Source organism: Lonchura striata, chromosome 2 (assembly GCF_050655825.1).
Source record: "Lonchura striata isolate lonStrDom1 chromosome 2, ASM5065582v1, whole genome shotgun sequence".
Classification (NCBI taxonomy): Eukaryota; Metazoa; Chordata; class Aves; order Passeriformes; family Estrildidae; genus Lonchura; species Lonchura striata.
The window spans coordinates 3076811-3097038 of NC_140704.1; the positions used below are offsets into that span (position 1 = coordinate 3076811).

Sequence of the window (20228 nt, forward strand, 5' to 3'; positions counted from 1 at the left end):
AGCAGCTGGAAGGGATTGTGTTAAACCAGCCAATCTGACTCCCTGCAAAAATAGATTATAAGATTTCTTCCAGCAATACCTACACTTACCACAACAATAGATGAATAAAACAGACTGAAGCCCATCTCCCAAATAGACACTCTTTTTTCAAAGCCATTGAGTGATTAGACATCCATCACATTTCTTGTTTATAATGTATTGCTTAATCACTCCTTACCTATCCTGAGCAATTTATCATAGTTTCTGTTTGTATTTATTTCCTCAAAAAATGGTTTATGCATCTGATTTGGTGGGAAGTAAAATTTATTAGTCAAAACTATCATTATCTAGATCAACTACACTAATAAGCATTGATAACACACAAGCTGCTTCAAGGAAGGCAAGAATGGAGCAATTAATAAATTAATAAATTCTGACTGTGTTGGCTTGGAGTGATCAGGAGCAAACACAGAGTGGAGTGTAATGTGTGGGATTGGTATAACCTTGGAATTCCATGGCAGAAGATACAGGAATCGGGATATTGGAGAAGTTGTTTAGATTATTTTTTATCCCTAGAGCATAACCAAAGGTAATCAATGTGTTCCAGTGCTTAACACCTTGTACACAAGACACATCTCATGTACCTTAAAGATCTTATAGATCTTGTCTATGCATTTCTTCCTTACACTGAGATATCAGCTGTATTCCCATGGATTTGGAGGAAATGTTGCATTATCCCCTGGAGAAACCTGCTGTTCATCAGCCAGTGGCTATCATGCCCTTCCTTTAGGACAGATTTATAGGATATCTGCTGCAGGAAAATCAGGAACTGCTGGGTAAATTCTGTTTGGCAACGAGGAAAAGTTTTATTGGCCAACAGAAAATACAGACCCATTGATCTGAGGAGAATAAAAGGGTATGTTTTTTGACTGAAAGTGTATCTCAGGAATGGGAAAATACTATCTATAGCTTTCTAGGAAGATATAAATATTTGGAGATGTGTCATCTGAGTACTATATTTCTTTCTAGTGAGGTAAACAGAGCAAGAAGTCATTATTGAAACTTTCAGTCTGGAATTCCTGCATGATAAATGTCACAGAAAAAAAAAAGTCTTCTTGTAAAAGTCATAATGTACATGGAATAAGTAAGATGTCTAAGGAAAGAAGGAAAGATTTCTGTTTAAAGGATATATATTTGATTTATGTTGCTTTTTTTTTTTTTCTTTTTTTTTTTGTTCTTTTCCCACATCCTTGGCTTCATTTAAGAAAACTCAAAGCTAAGTTTAACTCCAGTTCATATGATTTTAAGGTTTGGATCCATGCCCAACAGAGCAATGTTCAACAAGGATGGAAGGACCCAGAGTTCCTGAGTAGTGTCCTGGTTTCTATGGTCAGGACTGATCACATCCAGAGAATTAAAATCAAACACTTCGATTGATTTTTCTGGAAATCTCCAAACTCCTCTAGAACTTACTCCAAAAATACTCAGCTGGAATGCAACTCTGTACTGCAGGCAAGAGGCAAATTCCTGAGGGAATTAATCTACTTTTTATCTAAGTGGACATTCATGGTAGGACTGATGTTAATTTGTAGGGCTGACATCTACAACTGAACAAGTCATCCTGGTCAGCTCAGAGGAACAAAACCACTCCTAGCACGGGTCATCTGATGGAATTCAGGCACCCACTGACTCCTGAGGCAAAATGAGCTTTTCCTGGATGTCCAGCCTCCTTCCTCCATCTGCCATGGCCACCCCACCAAGGAGATGGAGGTGGTCAAAGCTGCATCAAGTGAGCTCCACCCCGGTGGCCTGGTCACTCCAACTCCTCCCGTGGTCAGTGCTGCAGGTGAGGGGGTTTATCTGGAGGAGGAATTTCCTCTTCTTAAAGCAAATGTTCAATGCACAGTGGGATTTTACCTGGCAGTGCATTTTCCATGGACATATACAGGACACCTCTCACCACCCCTTCATCCCCTCCCCAGACAGGACTAAAGGTGGCTTTGCAGCCAGCAGAACGTGCTGATACTTTACCAAAATAGACACCAAAATAGGAGTTTTAATGATCCACCAGAATGGGGATTCCACTATTTCCTCCCAGCACCTAAAAAGAAACAAAGCCAGACTTAAAACATCAAGAACAGCAAACAAGCAGGTCTGTAACCTTCTCAGCTTTCCCTAAAAGCTAAGTTTTGCTAGGCTGCGTTGTGTGAAGAGGACTAAACCAAATGTGAATGGGCTGGGAATGGCCAAAACTTGCTTTGCAGTGGCTGTGAGCACTGGTAGGTACAAAATATCCCAGAGGTAATGCCAATGTTTTCCCCTTAGCCATGGGCTGGAGAATGTTAAGCAGAGTGAACATGGGGGAAGATGGTGACTTTTTAATTCCTCCTACACTGAGCTCTGCTGCAGGGAAATTCTATCAAAACCAGGAAAATCTATCAAAATCTATGAAAAGATTCACCAGGGCTCCAGTGCTCTCCACCATCCTGGATGGAGGGGTTTTGATAAGCACAGAGCAATTGGCACCAGCAGAAAAAAATTGCCACCAGCAGAAAAAAACCCATCACATCCTTGAGAAAAAAAAAAAAAACAACCAAACCAGCCAGTGGTGGGGTTAGTCCCACTAAATCCAGCAAGCTGCACCTGAGCTGTGCATGGAGTTAGAAAAGTGCCCAGGGTCCAGGGTGGGATTTATTTTTTCTTTATTATTTATTTCATCCTGAAGCCAGAACTGTCTGCACACACCACCCCTCACTTGCATTCGAAAGCCAACGAGGAAACGAGAGGAAAGGGCTGATGTGGAAATGACTGATATTGCTTGGGACACATTTATCTGCACAGTCAGGTGATAGAAGGTGCCTTTTTAGGAAAGCACCCATGGAAATTGGGCTGGTTTCATGTAAGAATAGATTAGCAGAGCCTACTGCAGACAATTTCACCCAGATTCAGCTCCTCTAATTCCAAATGTTGGCAGTAGGAGATGAAGAGAGGCACTTTTAGGGCACAGTTCTTAAGGCCTATTTTAAGCATCAGCTTTAGGATGATAAAAATTGCACTCCATGGGTTACACTGACTAAATCTGCCCTAACTCTACAGGGAAATGAAGCAAATTTCTCACATACAAATGCTTCCAGTAAGGTGTATGCTGCCCTTTCATTTAGAATTAAAGTGGCCCTAATTATGTCTAGTGCACTTCATTTTTGAATTAAATTGAGACAGTCTCAATAAAGGTCACTTTCACTTGAAGTTAGAATGTTTAAATAAAGTCTTAGTGTTGTTTAACCAATCTTACCTAATTAGGATTTATTTAATCTGGATTAATTTCCTGTAATTTTTTTTCTGCAGGTAATAAAAAAAAAAAATCTGTGTTAGGTATTAATATATTCTGTAAATTCATACTCTGTTCTACTCAGCACAAAAACGTAGGGCTTTAAAGCCTCCAGAAAATGCAAAGAATCCTGTATTTTTATTAAGAATTTTTGGAGATGAATGGGAATATATAGTAAGAAAAACTGGTATCCAGAATGGTTAAATCCTCCTGTCTCTGTCTCGTTGTAGAGGCTATTTATTAACAGAGTAAATAAGGTCAGTTTTATGCAGATAGAGTGAAACCATAAAGGAAGTGAGTAGCCCTCAGGAAATGTGCTGGAATGACTATAAATCAAAAATGCAGTGAGAAATCTGAGCTGCTTCTTGTAGAGAAAAAGGAGCAAATCAGGACACATTTGGAGGGGAAGAATGCATGGGAGAAAATGGACTTAACTCCAGGATGCAAATGCAAGAAGTGAGGGAATGCATACTGAGGACAGAATAAGCACTTAATTCTGCATCTCTCTGGGGTCTTTTTCTAAAAAACCCTTTCCAATTACTGCAGCCTGACCACTTGAATAAAAGCAAGAATGAGAATTTCAGGATGAAATCCTTTTTACTTGCACACATCTTTGGATAACTCTGGCATCTGCCTCATTTTCTTAGTTGCACTCTCTCTGCTTCTTATACAAAATATCAAAGGCTGCTGCTAGGTTAAAAGGGATGAAGAATAGATCCTAAAATCTCCTGTGGGAGAGAATTGGGTGTGTTTATAAATTCCTTGCTGTGTGTTTAGTATCAATTCTGCAGGGTGCAAAGCCCTGCTCTGAGCACGGGGACAAATGCAATCATCACGGGCTGCTCACAAATTCCCTGCAAATATCCTGACCAAGGCACTGGGAAGTAAAAAGGGGGAGTGATTGGCCTAAAATGACATTTTAGAGAGACCTTGGAGTGTTTCTTGGTGGTAGGAGAGAGGTGCCACTTCTGCTGGGGTTTGGGTTGCTGAGGCTGCAGGGCTTTCCTTGGCCATAAAGGAAAGCAGATTTAGAAAGGAAAGATAATGGAGTGCACAGGCTTACCCAACATCAAAAAAGTAAATCCTGACAATAGTCCAGGCAGTGATGAACACCGAGGGGGCACCTGAGGAGAGACGAGATGGTGTTGCTGTCAGAAATCATGATCAAATGGTTACTTGATTTCATTACCAGATTATTTAAAATCTGCCTCATTTCTCAGGGCTGTTCTCCCTCCCTCTCCACCTCTCCCGAGTGACGGAAGGGATGCCTTCTCTCAGGGGTGGGAAAATACTTCACATTTTCAACCCTCACGTGCCAAACTGGCAGCGTTGGCTTTCCCTCCCTGTGGCCATGCAAGATCAGCTCTCTGGAACTGCTCCCAGCACGTTGATATTCCTGTTGCAGTGCCCAGAAAAAACCTCCCAGGGGTGAAATGCAAGGAACAGGGATCACTTGAGCCACCTACAGTGTGGACACCTGTAGCTAAGGAGGTCACCAGAGGTTCTCCTCAGCACCAAGGGGCAGAATTCTGTGCTTCTCACACAAAAGTCACCCAGCTAAATGACCTGTGTGCTAAATAATGTTAAATGTTTCATTGAGAACAATAAAAATGAAATATCCCTGGACTCTTTTGGCCTGTAAGGGAGCCTGGAGTGGCAAGTTCACACACAGCTGTCTGTAGCTGGCCAGGTGAAGCTGCCTCTGCTCCTCACTCCATGGTCTGCCACGTTAGGGTGGTCTTGTCCCATCCTTGTGCTGGCTCTTTTCTCTCTCATATTTTTGTCTGGATTAAGGTTGGAAATACTCCAAGAAGGACACGCCTCTTTGCTCTGTGTTACTCACAGATTGTCTACACTTTATTACCAGTGATTTCCAAGTGCATTGGTACTAAACCCAGTAAAAACTGTAATTAGTGCATCCAAATTATTAATTCATGTGTAATCCCTTCCAGATCCATCCCTGATGCTCTTGCAAATGATGGATGACCGAAAGGCCGAAAGTCCCCTCAAGCACTTGCCATGCTCTGCAACTGTCCTGCACCCAAGCGACCTCAGGAAACATTGGGAGTGCAAGAAATTTCCTTTTATTTTAATCATTTGTGCACTTTTCTTTACAACCTGCCAGCTCTCCAGTGCAGAAATAAAGAATATCAGGAGCCCAAGGTGAGATTAACAAAGGTCTGACCTAAGTAACTGAAATGAGACCTGCTCCCATCATCCCTCCTTCTGCCCAGAGCACGGAGAATCATCTCTCCTTGGCAGTGTGAAGCCGAGTGTAGCTCCTGTCACTTCCAATGGAAGTTACTCCATGGATAATTGAGCAAATCCTGAGTCCTGGCATGTCCCTGGACACGGCACAATTTTATTTTAACTTTTCTTCTCAAGATTCTTCCCTGCTTGTATTATTTCTCATTTTCAGCTATTGAGAGCAGGCAGTAGAAAGTTATCTGCTTACTTAAATAGAAATCTTCAATTAAATGGCATGAAGGGGAAAAAAGATCTCTGTTGCCTTTTCGGAGAAATAAAAGAAATTGCTCTGGTAGGATTAAATTGCATAAGTCAGCAATTCAGTTGTTAGTTACTTTGTGAAGAGCTTAATTCTCTCTTTCATAACCTTTTAAAATTTAATTTTGTTTTGCTTATTTTATTTTATTTTATTTTATTTTATTTTATTTTATTTTAATTAAAATTTTTTTTATTTTATTTTATTTCATTTTAATTAAAAATTTTATTTTATTTCCATTATGTAATTTTAATTTATTTTTATTTGATGCATTTGAAACCAGATTTGCATTAAGGCTGGAGAAATCACCAATGCAGTGAGCAGCAGGTTATCAGCATTAGCACACAGGTGATGGGATCTCAGGGCAGCTGGCTGGCCTGAATTCAGTGCCTGGTTCAGTCCAGGACTTCTGCTTTGCTGGGATCCATCCTTACAATTTAAGGTGATGACATCAAATTTGGAATCCCAGTCAGGATCAAGGAATTCCTTCCCAATATCCAATCTAAATCTACTCTCTGTCAGTTTGAAGCCATTTCCCCTTGTCCTGTCCCTCCATCCCTTGTCCCCAGTCCAGCTCTCCTGGATCCCCTTTAGGCCCTGGAAGGGCTCTGAGCTCTCCCTGGAGATTCTCCTCTCCAGGTGAACATTCCCAGCTCTTCCAGCCTGGCTCCAGCCCTGGAGCAGCTCCATGACCTCCTCTGGAGTTGCTCCAACTGCTCCACATCCTTCTTATTTTGGGGACCCCATGGCTGGATGCATCTCTGCAGGTGGAGCCTCAGATGGGGAGAGAAGAGGGACAGAACCACCTCCTTCGTCCTGCTGCTCACAGTTGGATTTTTGGGCACGTTTTGGATTCATGCCCAGCCTCTCATCCACCAGCCACTCCAAATCCTTCTTGGGACTTAAGGGAGGCTGGGTGCTGTCTACAACACCCCTGCCCCACCTGAGTGCCCGGGTATCTGTGCTGAATTCCTGTTAAAAATGCCAGTCAGGATCCCCTCCTGGGGGAGAGGCGTACCCCAGCCGATCAGGATGTACCACCAGAAGTATTTCCTCTCCGAGAAGAAGGAGATGACCAGCAGGGTGTGAAGGTACAACCCCTCCACCAGCAGCCAGAAGAAGTTGGCCATGATACAGTACTGGAAGAAAACCATCATGGCCTTGCAGCCCACCTGGAAGAGAAGAAATGAACAGTGGTGAATTGTTGGAACCTTGGCTGCTGAGAATTTTGGATTTCTGTGCTGCCAGGCACTGACCCCCAGGAGAACACTGCATTGACCTGAGGCTGTGGAGAAGCTTCCAAAATGGAATGAGAGAACTGGGATTGTCGGTGAGGAGTTTGAACAGAAGTGTGTGATATCACAGGGTGGGAAACTCAGAGTTTCAGGGTTTAGAATACAGGAATAGATATAAAGCAAGATGGGGGTTTTAAAGCAGCAGCTAGTCCTTCTTCTTCACCTCCTTCTCCATGAGTTTAAGTAGCATTGTGTAATTAGACTTAAAAAATCTGCATTACAGACCATGAGTAGTTAGTTATTAAGTTAAAACTAAAAATAACTTGTGTCATTTCTTGATGAGACAATTTATCCTTAAAATAACCTTAGAAAGAAAAAGATACAGCTCCCTTTTTGACTTATTAAAAAGAAGTACTTTAAAACTCACACTTTATGAGACTGTAATGTAAATAAGAACTAATAAACATTGGAGGGAGGTTGTAGACAGGTCGGGGTCAATCTCTTCTACTGGGCAGCAACTGGCAGTACAAGAGGACAGAGTCTCAAGCTATATCAGGGAAGGTTTAGGTTGGATATTAGGAAAAAAAAATTCACTGCAAGAATAATAAAATACTGGAATTGTCTTCCTAGGGAGGTGGTGGAATCACCATCTCTGGATATGTTTAAAAAAAGACTGGACTTGGCACTTGGTGTTATGGTGTAGTTGTGGTGTTAGGGCATAGGTTGGACTTGATGATCTTAGAGGTCTCTTCCAACCTCGTTATTCTGTGATTCTGTGATTCTGTGATTCTGTGAGTCCAAAGAAGAAATACCATCTCACACATTTAATCCCAACCTTAACAAAAACCCAAAACAAGCAAACAAACAAACAAATGAACCCCTAAAAAAATCCACATAGGACTGCCCTGTGTGAGGAATTGTAGCACATTCCCACAGGAAGGAAATTTCCACCAAACTCCCAGGGCCCCTTGCTTTGGGTGTACCTTTGGGATTGCTTTGTGCAGCACCAGAACTCCTTATGGAATGAATTCTGTCGTGAAAAGTCTACAAGAAGTTGCTCCTCATTAGGAAAAGAAGGACTGGGATATGTGTTTTTAAAATAAAGGCTAGGCAGGAGAAGCACACAAAAGCATGCACTGGTTTTATTGCTCTGGAAGAGGAGAGATTTGAAAAGTGAAGGTGAATTGTTTACCTTCAGGAAATGAATAATTAAACACACTAACTTGCTGTGTGGAGATTTCACTGCAGCACAGGTAATGGGAACAGTTCCCTTAGCAAAGAAATAAATACAAATGGAAATCTCTGACACTTGGCACCCACTGCATCATTACACATCCTCGAGATGCTGGCTCAGCAATTGCCCTGTTGCTTTTGGTGTGTCTGCCTGGGTGACACCCTGCACTTTCTGGGGCAAGTGTTTGCTCTCAGTCTCTGGTTGGAGACACTTCCCTGGCACCCTGCACGTGTAGAATGTTTAATTTAGAGCAACAATTTTAATTTAGAGCACCTGTAACAAGACCTTATTTCCCTCTCTACTCCTTTCCTGCTGAAAGCTGTTGCTACGAAACACTGGTTAAAAGGAGAAGTGTGGAAAGAGTTTTTTCAATGCCACATGTTTTGGGGGGGACTGTCCCCACCCTCACCCCTAAACCCATGAGTGTGTGACCCTGGGGACCCTGATGGGCTCCTGGTAACCAACTTCTGTGCACATCAGCTGCCTCCTGTGAGGCACAGCACGGACACAGAGCTGCTGAGGGGTGCTGGAGGCAGAGCAGGGCATGAACTCCCTTCCAACTCAGAATATTCTGTGTTTGACTTCAGGGGCTGCCTAAAGGAGGGGGGGTGATGCTGTTGAGGCGGGACAGGAATGAAATGACTCCAGAAAGTGAGAGAGTATAACTCTGATTTATTTCAAAATACATCACCCTTTATAGAGAGCTTCATCCAGACCAATTCCATTGGTCCTGAAGTGAAAACACCTCACCGATTGGTGTGCAATGAATGACACACAGCTGCAAAACCTAACTATAAACAAAGTGAACAACAAGAGAGATAAAGAACTTATTTATATTCTTTCACAGAACTTTCTCAGGCTTCTGCCTGGTTAGAAATTTTCAGTTTTCTCTTTGACTGAATCTGAGACCTACAGGGAGGTGGCACAGGGCTGTGCTGGCAAAGCTGGGGATGCAGCAGCCTCATCCCGATGGCATCACCACATGTTTGGTTTCTCTCTGATTTTGTGTCCAGGTGGCTGTGGGACACTGCCACCTCTCCTTCCTTTCCCCCAGGGCCTGAGTGCCTGCCTGGTGTGTCTGCAGCCAGCAGGGATCTGTGTGTGAGTGAATTCCTTCATGGTTTCACTCTGGGGGTGTTTGGCCCTAATTCAGCAGCTCCCAGGGGAGGTTTAAGGGGGCAGATCTGCTGCATCTCAAACTGTAAAACGAGGATTTCCTTTGGGGATTCTACACCAGGGCATCACTTCTGGATGGCTGCACTGAACTCACGGCAGAGGCTGGAGCACAGCACAAGGGGCTGCAAGGCTTCACAGGACAAGGGGAGGCTGCTCACAAAGAGTGCACGTGATTTCTGCCCAGCAGAAAAGGAAAGGAAATCCATCAGGAAAAGATTTCCAGCCTGACTTTGCAGAGCTATTGCTGTACAGAGAGAAAGCTCTGCTGAACTCGGGCTGTAGCAGCAGAAATTGCAGATCCAAGCCCATCCCCTCGTCTCCCAGCACTGGCAAACATCAATTTTGTGGCAGTCTCTGGCCCTAATTCCTCCCTTAAAGGGGTGGTGGCTTGTCACAAAGCTGAGGTAGATCATGGTTAGCAGTTGGATCCAATCATACATGAGGTCTTTCCAACCTTAATAATTCTATGGTTTTAATTAATTTATTTATTTTATTATTTTATTTCTCCATGTATTTGGGCAGCAGCTGGGTTTTGTCAACTTCTTCTCTGCAGAACCTGCAGCAAATCAATTCTTTGCTCCTTGCTAAGGGATATTTGCTTATTTGAGCATTTCCTACCACTCCTGGAATTTTTGGTTTTACCTGGAGAAAAGACCTTTTGTGCACAATTTTGAGCAGTAATGTCATGCAGCCAGGCACAGGGATGTTCTGCACTGGGACACAGTTGGATGCACTGTCCTTTAAATTAAATGTCCTGTCCTTAAAATTAAATAAGGATGTTTTTTCACTGCCTGGGCTTGCTACTGCTGCCTAAAGTGGGTAAGTTTAAAGTAGATATTTCCGTGAGAGGTGCAGTTTGATTGTTGATGATCCCATTGATCCTCTTTGACAATGGCACATTTTCAAAACAGCCCTTCATGGTTTTTGGGAGAACTTATTCCAAGCTCCACCTTCCTGATTGATTAAATTCAGCCTCAGACAGGCTGGTTTAATGCTGGGGAATAAAATCCTCTTTTATATAAGATATCTTACCCTTTAGATGACAGACACGGGGCAGAGATGAGCCATTACATCTCTAGAATTTATTTTTTTTCCATAAAGAGCAGACCTCATGATATGTCACTGTTGAAAGACTAACATGGGCTATTTTTAGAACAGACATTTTCAAGAGGAAAAGCTGAATTACATCACTGCTTTTGCTACTCTCTCTTCTTCCACAGGCTCATTTACAATTTTTTCCCTTGTCTTTCCTCAGGGATCTTGCTCTGCTCACGTCCACAGGAGATGTGGCAGTGAGATGGTTTTTTCTTGATTTTGTGGCTTCTCTCTTGTTCCTCTCATTAGTGCTGCATCAGGCACGTGCCATTTGCTTTTCCCATGAAAATCTCTTCCTTTCCACATGTGCTTCCAATGGCTGAGCTCTGGGAAGGGCTCTGCCTCCAGCCAACAAGGCATTGGGCTCTTGGCCCCTCCTGAAAAACTCCTGGACACCAACACATTTGTGCTTTTCTGCAGATTCCTCACAGTCAATAAGAAAATTTCATTTTGATTATTGTAAAAGTTTGCTTGAGGATGGGGCCTGTCTTAGACCTGCTCGAGGGCTTTCAAGAGGAAGAGAACAAGAAAAAAGAAGAACAAGATGGAGAAACAACCCTGCCAGGCTTTTTCCTTGTGCCCAGTAGCACATTTTACTTTTGGGTAATGTTAGCCCTGAGAAAAACATCTTTCTCTTCATTTTTTAGGAGGATCAGCTGGTCACTACACAAGTTTTACAGCCCACCTATAAAAATACAGTTCAGATGCTGGAGGCAGTAATTATCTCAGAGCTGAATCTGCACTAAATATACATATATCATTCTCCTCAGTAGCAGTAGCTCATTCATAGCTCCTAAAATTTGTAAGTCTGGACCAGCTGATGAATTTCTCAAGCTCAATAAGACCAGCTTAGCTGGATGAGAATTGGTACACAAACATCCATGATCAGCCTCCTGTGAATGCAATAAAACTCTATAAAAAAAGCAATCACTCCACAGAAATGCCAACACAAGCCTCCCTTGCCTTCTTTAGTGGGGATATGGTTTGTTACAGGTTTAGGATTTGGGTTCAGGAAGGATTTAGACCAAAGAAGTACAAAGGAGCACGTGGGTGATTGATACCCCACCTGCCACAGCTGGACTGGGAACACTGGAGTTTCACTGCCCCACGAGAATCCCCCATCAGCTGTTCCTCCCCCTGTACAGAATTATGGAGTAGTTTGAGCTGGAAGGGACCTTCTAAAGGTCCCACCCTGCTTGACCTGTCCTGTGTATGGACACAACCCCTGTGCAGACCCCATGTTCCTCCCTCTGCAGCTTCCTGCCGTGTGGAAGGGTTGGGGCAGGGCACCAACACTTCTTTAAGTCAGATTAAGGATATATGGAAGACATCCCATGCAATCCTGGTCAGTGATGCAGCTCCTGGCATTATTGATGGAGTTGGGACATCCAGCAAAAAATGTGGGCTCAGGTTTGCCTCAATCCATCAATCATGAAATCGTGAGACCTCAAAATCCTCCTTTAAGGTATTTTGATGCTGTTACCTGGGCTACCACCAGCACTGCAGCAGGAAGAGATTTACACTGAGATTCCTGCAAGTGTCTTCCATAGAAGACTGATAAAACCTCATTTTCCCAGTGACAGATTTATCCAGCACTCTTGTTTTATGTTGCCCAGAAGACATGACCTGTGGAAGGGCTGCTGACTGACTGGGGCTGCAATTACAAACAGCAGGAGCATTGTAAATGCAGGTGAAGAAATGCTGATGCCTGACTCCAGTTCAGAAGGCTGAATGATTTCTTTATTATAACTATACTATAATACATTCATATACTATTTAAAGGAGATACTAAAACTACAAACCTACTTTTTCTAACTCCCATTTCTAACTCACAACTTGTGACCCTCTCGCTCGAGCCCAGCCCCAGGTGGGTTGGATTGGCCACCAGGGTCAAGCAATCCTCACCAGAATCCGACCAAGCAATCACCCCAGGTAAACAATTCTCCAAACACATTCCACATGGGAAAAACAAGGAGCAGAAATAGAAATTGTTTTCTCTTTCTTTCCTCTGTGCACTTCTATGAAAAAATCCTGAGAGACAGAAGAAGGTGCCTGCCACAGAGGAGCTGATCTTCTCCCCAGCCTGGTCAAAGAGGCTTCCTTGACCTTATTTAAAAGCTCTTCATAGATCCCACACACGACTTGAAAGATGGGACAGCACTGGCCAGGTGTTGTCTGCTTTGGAGATGCTGAAATTAAGAATTTTCAGCACAATGACTGTCCATAACTATAGTTCCACTTTAGACACTCATATCCATAAGTAAATTCAGGAATATATCACTTTTGATCTGTTCCCACCCCACCCCTTCTGTTGAGACATCCACCTTAACCAAAGCATAATGTAATCTGTAATAATGATCCAATAGCCAAATAATTGCTCTGCTTGTAAGGCTATACAACGTGATTAATTCCCCATCTCACTATCATGGCACTGGAATTCATATAAGTGTCAAATTCCCAATAATTCTATAATCTAAATGCTCTGTCCATGGCTAAACATGACCCATTAATTTCTGTGCATGTGCCATGGAGATGTCAGGGTGGACTCAGTTTCCAAACACGTTTTCCATTTTCATGGGGGATTTTTCTCTGCTTTTAACTTTTAGATCACAGAATCGGAGAATCATTTGGTTTGAAAATTACTTTCATTACCATTGAGTCCTACTGTAAATCCAGCACTGCCAAGGCCATCACTAAACTGTGTCAGCAAGAGAAAGAAAAAGGAGAAAGAGAAAGAAAAAGAGAAAATAAAGGAGAACTAAAAAGAGAAAAAAAAAAGAAGAAAAATAAACTGACTTATGCTAACTTAGGCTTTGCACACCCAACCTTTTGTATAACAACAGCAAAAAAGCAAATTAAAAACAAACAAGCCAGACTGCCTGGCAAAAAGCCATCACTTCAATTTCTTCCCTCAGTTTAATTGCAGTTGTAGACTGGGTTCAAACAGGTGGGCTATAAAAAAGCCCCACAAAGTTTATGCTCAGTAATGAAATGAATTGTCTTCAAAAACTCAAACGAGAAAACTCCTCCTAAATCAGTTGGGTGCCTTTGACTCCTTCCCTCCCTCCCTATCACAGGGAATTTCAAACAATAAATTGCTGCACTAGTGGGTGGCTCTGCAGGTTTTCCTGGGAGATGCACAGAAATTTAGGATGCTATGAACAATATCTATGAATGAAGAAATGTAATTCAAGATATTCTTAAAAGGCCATCTTGGCAGAAGCAAAGTGGCTCACAATAGAAGCACAAGGACTCCAGTCTGAAAGTCTCTGTTAAAGCAATTTATGATCTATCAGGACTTATGAAAAATAAAAGACCTTCATGGGAATAGTTATCTTATGTCTTGATGATGAACCTTTCAGAGTCTTCAACTCCAAGTGTAAAAATGTGCTATTAACAGTACAGGCAGATCAATTTAACTGGATTCATGGTCACTGCCTGCCTCAGGCACAGGAAGAAGAGGTCCCAAACCCTCATTTTCCCTGTTAACTTCGTGCTCTGCACTCATGGTGCCTCAGAAACATTATGCAAGGGCACTTTAAAGCCTTGCCAATGGCTAATTAATTCCATTTATCTTAACCTGCTTTCCTTCAGGTCACAATCCATTACATGTCTGTGCACCCGTCATTGCCCCAAGAGCATGCCCTGCAATACTTGCCTCATGTCAGCTGTCATTGGGCAATTTATGAAGCCATTATAACCTGGATTTGTGTCTGGGCTCGTGGATTTGTTGCCACTTCATAAAGCAGAAATGCCATTCCCAGATGGACGAGCTGGGCTGTACAGCCTGACCCAGGCACAGCCCCCCTGCCTCAGCCAGATAAGACTTTCCTGCTCCCATCAAAAGTGTGGAGCAATGGAGAAATCAGGAAGAACCTTTTGGATCAGTTTTTATCTATTTCTATTTCTATTATTTCTATTATTTCTGTTATTTCTATTATTTCTATTATTTCTATTATTATTTCTATTATTTCTATTATTTCTATTATTTCTATTATTTCTATTTCTATTTCTATTTCTATTTCTATTATTTCTATTTCTACTTATTTCTTTCCTGTGCCTCTTCCACCTGCAACAAGGTTGGGCCACTGATACACCAGCATGGAGCATTGTATCCTTCATTAGAGAATTATTTCTGCAGAAAGAGCTCAATCCAAAGTCATGTGAAATTCAAAGTCCCAGGACTTAATTTAAAGATGATTTAAACTTGATTTTTCTCTGTAGTTGCACCTCCTCAGTGCCAGGTGAAAGCCAGCTGAAAATGGCAAGGCATTTATAGAAATAGAATCCCAGAATGGTTTGGGTTGGAAACCTTAAAGATCAACCAGTGCCACCCTCTGCCATGGGCAGGGACACCTTCCACTGTCCCACACTGCTCCAAGCTCTGTCCAACCTGGATTTGGACACATCCAGGGATGAGGTGAGGATTTACAAGGAAATTACATGAGACAGCCTCTATTTCATGTGCAAAGCATGGCAGGGGCAGATCCTGCACTGATTACAATAAATGGAGTTGCGCCAGTAAATTTTGTATTAAAATAAATGGAGTTGCACCTGTAAATTTTGTATTAAAACAAATTGAGTTGCACCAGTGAATTTTGTATTAAAATAAATGGAGTTATACCTGTAAATTTTGTATTAAAACAAATGGAGTTGTACCACTTTACACTGATGAAAAACGTGGTGCACATGGCTGCTCTTCATGCCTTGCCCACTTCCCATGCAGGCCTCCTCAAATCCTCAAAATCCAACACTGGATTCAGGATTCAGGAAAAAACTCTTACTTCTGCTTTCCCTCGCATGAGACTCAACTTTAAGCCCCATGACTGTGACCCTCTAGGCTATTTAAGAATTTATCTTTGCTGATTTTAACAAGGGTTATGTAACTGTCAGTCTTGAAGGACTCAGCCTTTCTACTTTGTCTCTTAGGAATTCCTGTTTGATTTTTGGGAGCCGTCTTGTGAGTATTTTTGAGATGCTGATTAGCTCTGGCTGGTCTAACCTGGGCATCAGATGACTCAGAGTTGAGTTCAAGTGTAAAAATAGAATTATCTTGGTAAATGGGTTAGCTGTGCCTGTTTTGTGCTCATCAATCACAGGATAAAGACACTTGTGAGCAGTGAGCCAAGTCAACCACAAAGGGAGAAATTAAAAAGAGAAGGTGGTCGGGTTTTAATAAAGCCCTTCCTCACACTTTTACCATTTCCCCTCTTTTTTTTGGTGTGTTAAGGTGCCAGCCCATGAGGGTGGTACTGCTGTGTCCAGGATTACAGAATCACTGAAGTAAAGAAAATTCCTCCAGAGCTCTGCCAGTCTGACCTTCCTTCATCCCTGGGTTATTTCCTTCTGCCTCTATTCCTGTATTATTTCCTTCTTTCTCCATTCCTGGGTTATTTCCTTCTTTCTCTATTCCTGTATTATTTCCTTCTTTCTCCATTCCTGGGTTATTTCCTTCTTTCTCCATTCCTTCCCTTTGCTTTCTCTCTGTTGTTTTTCATGATTTACAGGACCTTTCTCTAGGGTTTTTTTTTTTTTTTTTTTTTTTTTGTTATTTTTTTTTACCGCTCTGTTTTTCTGTAAACCTTAGATTGTAGCAATGATCATCAGATATCACCCAAGGAAACAACTGGCTCTCTAATATTTGTTTTGCTTTAACACAAGTGCATAAAAAAACCTTCTACTCTTTCATTTTTCCTTCAGCCTGCATATCGTGGTGCTCCCACATGGATCTGAGTAGCCTCACTGCTGGAAATGAAAATGCATCTGTCTTCAACATCCATAAATAAAATTCATTTAGGGGCCTGTAGCTGTTATCAGTTTGTCCTGAGGGAATTAAAGTAAAAAGCCACCAATTTTTCATTCTGAAAATATGAGATATGCATGTAAATTCTCAACTGCTGAACTCCCACTCTCCTTGGCAAAGAATAATTTTTGTGTTGGAATTTTTTGTTTTACTGGTATAATACAAAAGGGAAAAGATAAATGATGTGATCTCCTTTGGCTGAAACTCCAGCAAGGGCAAACTTGCAGAGCTCAGAAAAAATTCAGCCTGAATTTAATCTGTAGAATCTGATCTCTGTTTACAGGAAACTGTTGGCTTTGTCTTCAGCAGGGCTGGAAATGTAAGTGGTTCATCATTATTATGTCATCCAGATATGACAGTAATAAAACTATATCAAAACCTATCCTTAAACCCACAAAAAATGAAATAAAACAACTATTGAAGTGTTTAGTTCAATCCTTCTACCACATTTGTTTTTTTGACTGTTGTTTTTTTGCAGGATGTTCCCCAGGGAGAGAAGGAAAGGGGAAGATAAATTGTGGGAATACCAAGAGGGAAGGGCACTAAACCTGAGGAACTCAGTGAGAAAAACTGAAACTTCTGAGGAGGCCTCTTGAGTCTGGCAGGAAAACAAAACAAAACTAAACCAAATAAAGCAAAACCTGAAAAAAAAATGAAGGCAAATCCAGACTGCAAAATGGTGCAATTTTTCACACACGATGAACAATTTGCAGATGTAACAAAGCCACATGCAGCGAGTTTTTTATCAGAAATGACCAATTTGTGAGACAGAATATAACCTGAGTGAGTCAAAAACAATACTGGGGAAGATGAATTGGAGAATTATTGAAGAAGTCCGAGTGGGTGGCTCCAGAGAGCCCTCTGAGCCTCATCACCTCCACATCCAAGTGCTTAAAGCCCCAGCTGACTAACACACTCAAGCAGATGCCTGTTTTTAATCCATTTAAGCCAAGAGGATGATTCAATTGCCTATAATTACAATTAAAAAGCTACATAAATACTTTATGAGAGAGAGGGAGGGAGTGGGTTTGGTGTCCTCGTGGTACCTTGAGCAGAATGTTGTGTCTGTGCGTGGCCATTACACCCCTCTAGAAAATTCCCTGCAGTGTTTTGTTTCTTACTGGAAAATCCCACAAGAATCCACTTTTGGATGAGTTCTGTCTAAGGATTCTCCATGAGACTTGAGCTTTAGTATAGGTCTCTATTAATTTGGTGAGAGTCCTTTATTTACTTCTTATAGTATGTATTGTGAACCTGTTAAGATTGTGGTGGTATATTTGCTGTCATATGGTACTAGATCATAATTACTAAAAGTGGTTTTTAATTGTTGCTTGAAGTAGAGAGAGCTTATGCTGCTCTCTTTAATTGTTTGTCTCAAGTCTTTAATTATGTCGTGTGTCAGTGGTATAAATTTGGAATTTGTATTTTGTTTGCCCTATTTTATTGGTAGGCTATTTTTTGTGTTGATGTCATGTTAAAATTGCCTTCCTTTAATTTGTTTTTCTTTTCTAATCTCTGCTTAATTGGTAGAATTGGGTATGTCTCTTGAAGGATCTTTTGTATTATTATTTGAGCTGACACATGGAATACAAGGAAATGGGACTAATTCTCTGTTTGTATTCTTGTGGGTTTGTGTCTCCTTCAGGCTTTGAGGCTGTATTCATTCCTTCATTCCTTGTGCCTAGAAACAAATCTTACAGGTTTGGGACACCTGGGAAGAGGAGAAGGAGTGAGGGATGTTGACAAAGCCACCTGTGCTGAGCTTCCTTGGTGTGGAACAAGGGGCCTTGTGCAGGTTCTGGGTTTAAAATCATTTAAACCTGTTCCATTTAGTGATAAAAACAACCAGCCCTGCTTGTCAGCTCAGGTTTTCTGCCTAATGAAAATGGGTTGATTTTTTCACCCAAGCAGCAAGACTTCTCTTCCCCCAGGAGAGAGTTTATCCATAAAGGAGGACCAAGGACTGCTCATCACTCTGCAAACATCACCCAGTGCTGGCTCAAACCATCACTCAATGATGCTCATCACATATATTTTTAATTTTGGCTGCACTGGCCTTGCAATGATTACAGCCACATTCTCAGACATTGTGGTCCATATAAATGCTCAATAAATTAATTTTTCAGGGTGTTTTTTCATGTTGAAATCTGTAGCAATGCAATTCTCTTTGAGTTTAAAATGGTGGAGAGTTAACACCACACCTGAAGTGTCCCAAACCAGGTAAAATTAAGTAAAAATGCTGTAAAGCCTATTAAAAAGGGTTTTTTTATTACATACACATTTTCCTGTGTTGAAGTTCCTACTTTATTGAAGCATTGACACATTTACTGGTGGAGAGCTTAATGTATTTTTGTGTGGCTAGAGCACCAAACATAATTTAAAGTCTTCTTACTGCAGCGGGCAATATCAAATTGAGGACTTTGGTAGAAATGCTGGGAAAGGTTTCTATTCATTTGGATTTTATAGCCCTAAATCTGTTCTGGAAGGAGGATGTCTTTACCCTTTCATTCCCTGAAGGAACTGAGTGTGGCACTTCCTCTTCTAAGGAAACACTTTTATTGCTTTGGGTTTGCCCTGTTCTAAACCAGAGTAGCAGTGAGAGCATTCAGCAAATTGTTTGCTCAAATCTGAACGAGCTCAAGGCCACATCCATTACACACACGGCCTTCAGTGAATTGTGTATAAAATCCTGACTATATGAGTTAGTACCAGGTTTCCCAAGTCAAGCTTTATCCTGCAAGTTCAAAGCACAAATTTAACTCAAACCAACCTAACCCAACCCAACCAAGCCCACAGGAGCACAATGGATTTTATAACAATTTTTGCTAACAGATGAATGTTAGGAGAGGCATTTTGTGTCAGTATTTTTAGACTGTGGCCTAAAAAGTTGTCCAAAATACTGGTTCAAGACTGGTGCAGATTTTGCAAGGAGTATGCTCAGCCTTATGTGGTAGAGACAGATTTATCCCACATGATTTTATAAATGTTATGTATCATCCAGCCATTTGCCCTGAGCTGGCAATTAACTCCAAAATCTTCTTATGGGGAGAAACACAAAAATGTTGTACCCATGGGCTACCTGAAAGTGCAGGTATTCTGGATTCTGCAGGAAAATTCTGTATTTACACCCAGAAATGTTTCTGCATGGATGGGAAGCAAACACTTCTCACTCAGCTCTCTGCAACTGTGCCTCAGTCCTGATCCCGCAAAATCCCGTGCAAACTCCCACAGGGATGAGAGGTGGGTTCACACTCCATGGCCTGTCCTGGCTTGGCTGCTCTGCCAATTGGCATTGACAATTAATCTGTGGCAATTTATTCCAATTTCCATGTCTTTCTACCCATTCGTGGACTTTCACAAGAAAATCCCATTCCAAGAATCCAGATCCTAGTGAATCACAGAGAGGAAGAAGCACACAGGGCAAGGAATCATGCTGCACACAGATCTTGGGAAAAGCTGAGAGGAGGCTGCTCTGGGTTTCTACTGAGAGATGCTCAGAAAGGTCATTATAACAGTAGGGATAATTCAGGGTAAGGATACAGGAAAGCAAGGAAGAAATTGGGTGGATGGAAAAGAGAATCTTTTTTTCTGGTGGTGTATGACATAAAAAACAAGTCCAGAGGTATCAGCAAGCAGCTCATCTAATGCTCTGAATTTACTTTGGAGGGTTCCTGGTTTGGTTTTTTTATTTTTTTTTCCCCTGCATAACTTCTGATCACATCTCTGAATTTTGGTGATTTCCATTTCCTGCCTAAATTTATTCATGACTGGTATCCTCTTACGTCAGTGTTGCCTTTAGATAAACAGCCCTTCTCCCTCCTTAATGTTTGCTCCAGCTGATAACACTGAGTTTGAAAGGCAAAAAATAAATAACC

The 20228-nt window shown here is 41.7% G+C and overlaps 1 protein-coding gene across 3 annotated transcripts in view; it reads right to left on the reverse strand.

The window, feature by feature from the left end:
- VIPR1 (vasoactive intestinal peptide receptor 1) overlaps positions 1-20228 on the reverse strand; it is a 120158-nt gene that overhangs the window by 16559 nt on the left and 83371 nt on the right. For all 3 annotated transcript variants that reach the window (XM_085562826.1, XM_077789712.2, XM_077789720.2), the window contains 3 exons: positions 6829-6982; positions 4371-4431; positions 2011-2080 (listed from right to left, as the gene is read on the reverse strand). In XM_085562826.1, the coding sequence (XP_085418952.1) occupies positions 2011-2080; positions 4371-4431; positions 6829-6982 (285 nt within the window). The remainder of the gene's footprint in view (positions 1-2010; positions 2081-4370; positions 4432-6828; positions 6983-20228) is intronic.